Genomic DNA, 11,036 nt, shown 5'->3' with positions numbered 1-11,036 from the left:
AATTTAGTGGTAAAATCAGTTTTGACAAAACCACTCCACTCATCCATAGTAGCAATCCTCAATGACATATTATAAAAATCGTTCAGTACATTATCTCACATATCTTGTTTTTTTAAATAAAGCCTCTCTGTTTTTATAGTTGTAGGTGTCCTTATTGTAGTGATGTACCTTCTGAAGGTGGTCACAGAGACAGATAGTGATTGCTAAGTCTTTTTCTCTTGCTGTCACATAAAGGAGCAGTTCTAGTGGCTCCCCTCCATGGTAATGCACAGCACTTGGCACAGTTTATTTTGGTGCCTTCCTGCTGTGTATTACCCTGCATTAGGCTACACAAATAATGCAGAAATGTTTTTTTTTTAAACTAAAATAGTGCATTGGCAAAAATGTCAGTAATGCATTGTATTTGAAGAGAGTCTAAAACCCAGTTCTGATTTCTATTTTAAATATAGCACCTATATGTCCTTGTTGCTAAGATGTTAGCGCTCTGCAAAATAATACTTTGTAAATAAATTAAAAAAAAACTTAAACTGTGAATAAATACAGTAATTCTCTTATATAAAGAGGTTTTGTCAGGCAAGCTCCTTGGGGGACAGGGACTGACGTGCATAGTTGTTCATCCCTGTATGCTTTGCAGAAAAACTTTCATAGCTAGGGAAAAAAACAAAACAAATGTACTATATGTGTGTGTGTGTGTGTGTGTGTGTGCTTTTCTTTATTCCATCGTGATGTTTGTGATATGTTAATGCTTTTATTTATATGTGTACATTCTGATTTCCCCAGATGGGCCTGTAATCTGTCGATGTGCTATAATGTATTCTTCATTTGATGCAAAGTATATATGCAATTATGCGCTCAGCTGCAGTCTGCATAAAGCTACTTTTATGAGGACCTAGAGAGAATAGAAATACATAGAGGAATGTGCACATATCTTCATTGTTCAGCATAAGTGTATGCAGGACTCATTGATAAAGAGCAACCAATGTTATCAACCAAATTGGTTCACCCAATGGGTCTGATTTAATAAAGCTCTCCAAGGCTGGAGAGGATACATTTTTTATCAGTGAAGCTGGGTGATCCAGCAAACCTGGAATAGATTTCTATTTGCTAGCAAATGTTTTGAATCTTGGACAAGATCCATTCCAGGTTTGATGGATCACCCAGCTACACTAAGGAAAGCCTTGAAGAGCTTTAAAAAAACCGAAGTGACTGGTGTGTACCACTGGGGAAATTCCCCTTTATTTCCTGTGTCAGAACTGTGTCAGGGACATTTTTACCATTCCCCAAAACATTCACCCCATTAAAAATATACCTACATTTCTGATGACAGCTCTAAAATGTAACATTATTCTTTATGTTAAAGATGATGAATCCATCTAGAAAAGACACAGACAGCTATAAAACTTGACCCAACTTCTAACCAAACCCAATCCAAAACTAAAACAAAATGGCTATACATACATTTAGGGGTATGTTTAAAAAGGGTTCACATACAGAATATGTTCAGTGAAAGTGCTTGTTCATTAATGCTGTGCAAATTAAGGTGGACAAAAAGGTATTTAAATACCTGCAAGTTTATTTACTTTAATAGTTTTAAGTAGACATGAGCCAATGGGCCTATTTATTAAAGCTATCCAAGACTGGAGAAAATACACTTTTATCAGTGAAGCTGGGTGATCCAGCAAACCTGTAATGGATTTCTTTAAAGTCATTTGCTATTTGTTAGCAAATGTTTTCATTCCTGAACCATTTCAGGTTTGCTGGATCACCCAGCTTCACTGATGAAAGCATATCCTCTCCAGTTTTGGGGACCATTATTAAATCAGGCCCAATATCCTGAGATGCAAATAAAGGGTTACCTCTATGTAAATAATATATCATGTAAAATGCTTTCACTTTGTACTATGTGTTTTTGATTCAGCAGCCCATTTAAACCTAGGATAAGCTCTTCCCTGGAGCCTTTGTCTCTCCTTGCAAGCACAAACACGTAATAGTTCAAAGTGAAAGTTCATTACAGGACATAAACTTTTACACATGACTAACACTTTATATGTCCTGCACTTCCCACTACATTCACCCATATGAATTGAATGCTATTTAAATACAATAAAATACCTTTTACCAGCTCTAGTTATCCTTTGATACATTAGCACTAAAAAAATTAGCAAGCACTTTCCTGAACAAATTAACATTAACTATGCATATATATATATATATTTAATATAAACCCTTTAAGTATTGAATAATGTATAAAAAAATAAAATTTTCTTGTTTATTTCAGGAGGATTATCACTTACACTCTGTTTACAAATCAAAAATACTTGAATTTCCTCTTGATGAGCTGCCATCAGGTAATTTTTGCTTTGGTTATATAACTAAAGATTTCTGTTGGCTAGATTGGACAAAAATCATTGTGTTTTGAATTTCTTGTGAAAGATTTCTTGTGATCCTGCTCAGAGGAAGATTGATTGTATTACAACTGCTTTATTCCATCAGCACTGGGCTGCATTGTGTAGAATTGCCCAATGTAGTCTCAATACAAGAACAAGACAATTTTGGTTACATCCTACAGCTTTAGTTCATGCCGACGCTGTTGGTGTGTGATGAAAAAATAGGACAGGTTTCTATTTTTGCAAAGCTCGATTTGATGTGCTATAGAGCTCAACAACATGCCACAATGCATAGAAATAAAGTGGACATTCTGTCCAAATGGAAGATTTGATTCCCTGCTAGCCCCTGGCTGCCTTTTAAAAATAAAGAGTTTGTAATGAATAAATATTACAATTATCAATTAAACAATAATGCAATGTTCAAAGTTCTAGGAAGTGCTATAAAGTAGGAAAGAGCTGTAAGGGAACACAGATAAGATGCCTTTTGCAGAGACACTGTCACTTTGCTTTACATGGGCAAGGTGACATTGTTCTTTATTTTAATATTGAATATACACATGAAGAAAATTAGGGATTAAGAAGAGTTAGGCTGTGTACATAGGTTAGACTTTTGTCGTTGGAAAGGATCTTTCACGATTCTTTCCAGCAACAAAAAGACAGAAAGATACATGAATGAGCAGTGTACACACTGCGTTATTCTGCGCTATGGAGAGGGGAGGGGGAAGAATGAGCGATTGGCACCTTGCTGCGATCTCTCCCCTTCACGTGCATTGAGGTTGTTTGTTGTTTGTAAGGATGGATCCACAAACAAAGCCGGACAGCTGCTGTACACACGCCAGATTCTCATTCGATACCAGCCCTCAAGCTATATTCATTCATCCCTCCCCTCAGGCACGTTGTCCTGGCGTCACCTTCGATTCTATCTTCTCCTTATACCTTATACCCCTTATAATCAGAACATTTCCAGGTCCTGTCACTTTCACCTGCGCAACATCTCCAAAATTCACCCCACCTGTCCCCAGAGACCACCAAACTGGTTATTATCTGGGGATGTGATGTAACCATTTTCTCATAGGAAGTTCTCTGTAGGAAAACTTTCATTCTTAAGACTTAAGACATGCTTAAAACTGGATATTCTATCCCCGCCCTAAACCTTCCTTTACATGCTCTTTTATCTGCCATGTATTACTTATTTCTATCGAATCAGAAAATTCACCCTCTAATGCAAATATAGGAGCATAATAACATACAGATGTGTCCCTTTGTTGGTATTTATCAGACCCCTGGGATAATGTTACTCCCACAGAAACCAAAAACGGTGCACTATTCCCGGTGACACAAACAATTGGGCATTATTCATTCTTTTTGACACCAATAAGGTTATTTAATTATTTCCTCCATTAGAACCAATAATTGACAACTATTTGTCTTACTGACACTATAGATGGGGCACTATCCTTCTAATTGACATAAATAATGGGAAACTATTCCTCTTAATGAAGGGGTAATATCTCTCCAATCGACAACAATGATGGGCCACTATTTCTCTCATTGGGCCTGATTTATTAAAGCTCCCTCGAAGACTGGAGAGGATACACTTTCATCAGTGAAACCCGGGTGATCCAGCAAACCTGGAATGGATTTCTTAAAGTCATTTGCTATTTGTTAGCAAATATTCTCAATCCTGGACCATATCTATTCCAGATTTTTTTGATCACCCAGTAAAAGTGTATACTCTCCAGCCTTGGAGCGCTTTAATAAGTCAGGCCCAGTGTGTTGAAGGTACCAATACTTTGGTAATATGTGGAGGACTACCAGATGCCCCAACACTTGTTTGGCCAATCTGCCTGTTTAATACCAGCCTTGAAGTACATACAGTTCGGTCCATAAATATTTGGACAGAGACAACTTTTTTCTAATTTTGGTTCTGTACATTACAACAATTAATTTTAAATGAAACAACTCAGGTGCAGTTGAACTGCAGACTTTCAGCTTTAATCAGTGGGTTGAACATAAAGATTGCATAAAAATGTGAGGAACTAAAGCCTTTTTTTTAACACAAACACTTCATTTCAGGGGCTTGAAAGTATGCAGTCACATTGATTGGGAGGCGTTTCATAATACAGATGGACAATGACCCAAAACATACAGCCAAAGCAACCCAGGAAATTATTAAAGGAAAGAAGTGGAATATTCTTGAATAGCCAAGTCAGTCACATGATCTGATCCCAATTGAGCGTGCATTTCACTTGTTGAAGTCAAACTTCCGACAGAAAGGCCCACAAACAAACAGCAACTGAAAGCTGCTGCAGTAAAGGCCTGGAAGAGCATTAAAAAGGAGGAAACCCAGCATCTGGTGATGTCCATGGGTTCAAGACTACAGGCTGTCATTGCCAGCAATTTTATTTTTTTATTTTCAGTTTTTTTAATTTGTTCAATTACTTTTGAGGCCCTGAAATGAAGTGATTGTGTTAAAAAAGCCTTTAGTTTTTCACATTTGTATGCAATCTTTTTGTTCAACCCACTGAATTAAAGCTGAAAGTGTGCAGTTCAACTGCACCTGAGTTGTTTCATTTAAAAATAATTGTGGTAATGTACAGAACCAAAATGAGAAAAATGTTGTCTCTGTCCAAATATCTATGGACCTAACTGTATGTGGTCAGGCTTTAAACCAGCCTTTTTTAAAGTTTCTTACCCCCCGAGGAATCTTCTATTTAACTTTTAAGTCTCAGGGCACACCTACTGGAAACAATTGTAATATACCTCCTCCAAAAAAAAATGGGTACTAGGCTTAACTTCCATTGACCACTAAGGCTGTGGCTTTTTCAACTCCCACTTGCCACAATCTGGCCCTCTTAAGGTCCAAAGGACAGTAAAATGGTCCTTGATTTAGCAATTTCGAGAATCATTATCGGAGAGAATCCCCAAATCTGCTGCTATGCCTACAGAGCAGCTGCAAACCTACTGAGAAAGCCACAAAATAAGTATGTATGCATTTATGATTTTTAACTTGCAATTTAAGACCGCTTGCATTGTAAAAGGAAATCTATTTGTTTATTCTTTACCAGAATGTCCATTTGTGCACAGCGTAAGGGAAGGATTCCAACCTGCTTTGGGATTGAGTGATCCCAGCAACTGGCATCTTGCACCCATAGCCCTGGTACTTAAAGAACCAGCTTCTGCAGATTTGACAGCTGGCGTGCCCATTCATTCTCTGTGGGGATGCAACTAGGAGAAGTTACATGTAATGTCTCTTATAAAGCAATGTTTCACTGGTATGAGGAATCAGTAACCATACCACAATCTCATAGCCAGTGTGAACATAGCCTAAACCTGACCATAGATATTACAACTATCTCTAGAGCTACCTACAACAACAAATGTAAAGAGATTATTCAAAATTTGCACAAGGAGATTGTAATGTGTAGTTTTGTTGGAAAAAGTTATTTTAAGAAAAAACTCCAAATATAAATAACTTGAACCGTTATCTTCTATAATTATGTGTCCTCTGACTGTGTGAAACAAAACTTCCCAAGAGTTGAGCTAAAGTACAAATTGCTGAGCTTTGCATAGTTCTGGCAAATGATGCAGTTGAATTTTCAAGCAGGACTATTAAAAGCTTTATTCGTATTTAGAATTCTGGTCATTGAATGAGACAACTGTGAAGCATTCACGGACAAGAACATCTCGAAGGAAGAAGAGAAATGTGAGTACAGCATTTTCTTTTGGTATTGCAGAGTGGAATTACAGTTTCCAAATTACCATAAAGATACAAGTATGAAAAAATATTGATGTAGGGGGTTTACAGTTAAAGTTTCTGAGGAATAACAAATTAAGCTAAACACCAGTAGATATGGCAAATAGGCAAATATCTACCATGATGGGACTGTGTTAATGCCAGGGTCAAACAGATAAAAAATACAAATCCTTAGACACGTCAACTTGCTCCCATGTATGTACCATTGAAAGTGTATTTAACACAAATGAAATGCATACAGCACAGTCAGGTGAATGCATTGTATGATCCCTATTTCTTTTAATTAGTGGGGTCTGCACTCCCCCCAACATGCTGACCAGATAGAGAAGAATCTGCAGAAAACTGATGAGATTGTCTTTCTGCTCGGTCTACTATGTCCTGCTATCAGCTTGCTCTTTGTCATATTTACTTGGATAACCTAAAAGCTACTAAAGTCAAATTCAAGTGTTTGCTGCAATAAAACTTACATTTAATTTTTGTTATAATTAAAGAGCCAATTTGTAACATTTACATCTTTCTGAAGTTAAATTTAAAATGTATATAACATATATATTTGCTACACAAGCTATATTATAATAAAACAGTCTTGGAAGCAGAGCCAGGGTAAGCTGGCATTGCTGAACTCATTTGAAAGATTACTGATTTCCTGAATGTTAAATTAGTAGTGAGTCTACACACCTAAAACAAGCATGCAGGTAACTGTGTGGCAAGTTTTAGTTGGCTGAACACTTGGGATGCATATTCATTCTGAATCAGAGGCTTAGAAGTTATTAACAGGCAGAAAATCAGAACACAAACAATACAGAATTTTTTCCGAACTCTGTATTCACGGCAGCTTACAAAATTGGTTTCCAGGTTTGCTGGATCACCCAGCTTCACTGATGAAAGTGTATCCTCTCCAGCCTTGGAGAGCTTTCATAAATCAGGGCCGATATCTTAGTATAGGTCTCTCTTTTTAAGCAGCATAAACTAACCTTCCTGACCTGCTACTGCTACTGTTCATAGGTGAATTACCCAGAACTTCATAGAGTATGGCTTAGCACGGGACCCACTTACCATCACTTTTGTTACATGCTTACACAGCTTAAACAGAGCTTTCTTTCCCCAAACCTGGCAACTGACTGCATAGACAGAGGAGCAAGGACAGGGTCATTTATCCCACTTTCTTTGAGCCCAGGCTATCATGTACACACCACCTGGATGCATCATCAGGTTAACCTGGGCTTGGGGTACAATATGGGAAATAATGGCTCTGAAGCCATAACATCACAATTGATGTCTTGTTGAATATACAAGAATATCATGTGCCAAGCCAAAATATAGCTCAATAACTCATTGTTTTTTTCTCAAAGATAAGCATTTGTTTAGCAAAGCCATATGAATTTAGGTAATTGTCAGTTGATACTGTATATGTCTTGAAGTGGTTACATTGCAGCTGAAAGATCCACTGCCAATACATAAAAGCATGATTAAAAGTGTTTTGCATGTTACATTGGGAAACCTTTACCAGAGAGCTATATTTTAGAATCTATTGTCATCAGTCATTTTTGTTTTCAGATTTGGCAGTTACCTAGCAATGTCATGGACGAGACAAAATATGTGGAACTGATGATTGTTAATGATCACCTGATGGTATGATATATTTAGTTTTTAACAAAGGATATATCAAAATGGAGTAAAAAATGACATGCAGATTATCTATCTATCTATCTATCTATCTATCTATCTATCTATCTATCTATCTATCTATCTATCTATCTGTCATTTATACCTATACAACTATTTGTTATATATCCATCCATATATCCATGTCCATATTCCACAATTGTTTTTTCTTATCTTACAGTATAAAAAGCACCGGTTATCTGTTGGCCAGACAAACAATTATGCAAAGTCAGTTGTGAATTTTGCAGATATGGTAAGGGCTATCACAAATCTTGTAACAATATTTGAATATTAGCAGATCGTTTCTTAATGTGTAATTAACATATGCATTATAATATATATATATATATATATATATATATATATATATATATATATATATATATATGTATATATATATATATATATATATATATCACTGGTTTTGCATCTGTCAAGCTACCCATGTATGTAAGATGATAATTTTCTGATCCAACCAATAGTTATCTAGTAATAAATCTGCTGAATGTCTGTGGGGACTTTTCACGCATTTCTTACTAATTAATCTTATATTCATGAGATCCAAGATGGGTTTTACAGTCATCTGTTGTAGTCCCTTAAAAGATAATGTGAGCCCCAGTGGTGCCTGATAAATGCACACACACACTCTGAAAACTGAAAGAGCCATCGGTATTTATGCTGCAACTAGTCTACAAAACAACCATGTAGCATTGGATTTTCTTAAGTCTATCTCACACCTGTAGCAGGCCCTGCATTAATTTGCTGTATTTAGTTTGTCTTGATATGATTTGCTTAGATAATGCTTTGCTCAAAAGATTTATAGCAAGTGGAAATAGACTCAGACAAGGCATAGGCTTTTTTTTTAAAGATGCACAAAAAAGCAATATATATAATAAAGAGGGAAGATGTCCACTATACCCACTATACCTATTGGGAAAATGATAACCAGAAGAGCAGTTTGGAGAGCTTTATTAAATCAGACCCAATCACCTTATGACGACACAATTTAAATTAATAGGAAGCCATGGTCAGAGGGCTGACAATGCTGAAAATTCAGCAGAGGTAGCATAACATTTAAAGCACCTTCACAAAACATAGGAGGATACCATCTACACTGGCAGGATTAAAAGGTAGACTATATGGATTTTCCTTTTAAAGCTGAATAAAAATTAAATTAAAAAAAAAAATTGAGGGCAGGTAGGTCCTTTTGTGAAGAATGGACAGGTGATGTACCTACTGCACTAAAATAAACTTACCTGCCTGATCATATTTTTTTTTCAACTCAACTTACCTGTCCACATATGTTCCTTCTGTAATAAATAATGTGCATGCTGACAATTGTTTTTTTACACTTTTAAGATTTAAAATTCAGTTTCTTCTGAACCATTTCTCCTAATGTAGCTATCGTAATATATTGAATATTTTTTATCATACAGGTTTGTACAGTGATGTTACCATCTCTTTTAAAGTTTCCTTATGATATCATTAATGAAATGCAAATTCTAACAGTAGCAAAAGTTAGGATAAAGTTATGGAGCTGCAATATTTTTATTGCTTTTAAAGCTACAGGCTCTGATCTTGCGTTTTCTAACTAGTGAGTTGCTAATCTGAAACACGCACGAAGAGAGTAATGTCTGAACTTTTGTCCAGGTAAGTAGGTAATAAATCTAGAATGATAGCTATGAAGCCTGTACTTTTTAAAACCAGCCAGTAATGGCAGCTTCCATGTTGCTCCCCTCACAGGTTCTCTTTAGGCTATAGATTCGCAATGTGTTCTTTGCGCAGCGATTTGGATTTGTGCTTAAGTGACGTCTTTCCAGCAGCCCTAACAAAACGTTCTTTCTTTCTCTCTCGATTATGTACCAGCTATATAAGGAGCAGCTGAACACGCGGATTGTGTTGGTGGCCATGGAAACCTGGGCCGATAACAGTAGAATCAGCATTGATGTAAATCCTCTCAAGACATTGAAAGAGTTTATGAAATACAGGAGGGATTTTATCAAAGACAAAAGTGATGCTATACACCTCTTCTCGTACGTAATGTTTAATCTGTGTCTTATATGCTTACTTTTCCCCTAATAAATACTTAGGTTATACAATATTTAGATTATACAATGGCGGACAGCCAACAGTGGGCCCCTGTGCAGAAATGGCTTGGGGCCTCCATACCGAACTGTCTTGGGGTCTCTGTTGGCTCTAGTCTTGCATTTGATGAGGGCCCTAATTTACAGGTTATGTTACTTTTCTTCATAACCTAGGGCAAGACATAGCCATTGAGGGTCCGGAGCCCTTCTGCAGTGGAATACTTTGCACCTCCCTATGTCTTACCCTGGGTTTTGAAGAAAAGGAACATAACCTGTAAAATAGGGCCCTCATCATGTTTCCAAAATTTAACTTTGGGGACCTAGTTTTTTTTAGATATTGCATACATTCTAAAAATAATTTCTAGTTTTAGAAATATAAAGGGGACCTTGCACTAAAATATAAGGTCTGCATGTATCCTCTAGGACTACAGTCCAACGTTTCCGACCTCATTGACCACTAAATTCATCATTTTAAAACCCGCGGACCATTGATATAAATTTAAAAAAAAACAAGATAAATTCATTTGTAAAACAATGATCTTTCTAATGGTGCTGACAGGGACTTTGGAGGCTCTGATTTATTGATCAGCTCACGGTTATGTGAAGTATTACTATTGGCACTATTATCATTAGTTCCATTATCTTTGCTATTACTAAAGCAATGCAAAATATTTGTTTGCTTTTTCTCACTTATTATGGGTTCATTTCATTCCAATCCAACACCAAACAAGAAATGATAGTTATCAAAGTCAAACTATTTGATGCCATTAAATATAATAGTTAAAGAAAATACACAGTTAAGGTCATACTTACCTAAAGGAGCATCTGAGAAATAAACAAATAAATAAAAGAATCGGATGAGAATCGGTATTCCTGGAGTAGGGTGACTGTTGTAATGGTGGAAACAATACAGAAGCGTACAGCTCGGCAACAGTTGTCTAATACAACTTAAGAGAACACTGACGCCACGCTGCGCCTCCCTTGTTTTTACGTCTTTAGTAAAGTTCGTAAATTTAATGCAATATAAAACCGAAAATTGTCATTAGGAATTTATTAGAATAATATTTTTGTTTTATAATTTATAAAACATTAAAATAGCAAATACGGTCCAAATTTATCCAAATTTTTCCACGGACCACTGCT

General features: G+C 36.3%; 1 protein-coding gene across 7 annotated transcripts in view; it reads left to right on the top strand.

The window, feature by feature from the left end:
* Positions 1 to 11,036, top strand: part of ADAM22 (ADAM metallopeptidase domain 22) — a 159,476-nt gene that overhangs the window by 96,230 nt on the left and 52,210 nt on the right. For all 7 annotated transcript variants that reach the window (XM_072412789.1, XM_072412791.1, XM_072412794.1 and 4 more), the window contains exons 7-11: positions 2,279 to 2,348; positions 6,023 to 6,093; positions 7,702 to 7,776; positions 7,991 to 8,062; positions 9,676 to 9,842. In XM_072412789.1, the coding sequence (XP_072268890.1) occupies positions 2,279 to 2,348; positions 6,023 to 6,093; positions 7,702 to 7,776; positions 7,991 to 8,062; positions 9,676 to 9,842 (455 nt within the window). The remainder of the gene's footprint in view (positions 1 to 2,278; positions 2,349 to 6,022; positions 6,094 to 7,701; positions 7,777 to 7,990; positions 8,063 to 9,675; positions 9,843 to 11,036) is intronic.

Source organism: Pyxicephalus adspersus, chromosome 5 (assembly GCF_032062135.1).
Source record: "Pyxicephalus adspersus chromosome 5, UCB_Pads_2.0, whole genome shotgun sequence".
NCBI classification, from domain to species: Eukaryota; Metazoa; Chordata; class Amphibia; order Anura; family Pyxicephalidae; genus Pyxicephalus; species Pyxicephalus adspersus.
Note: the sequence above shows the minus strand (reverse complement) of the source record. Positions and strands in the feature narration are given on the sequence as shown.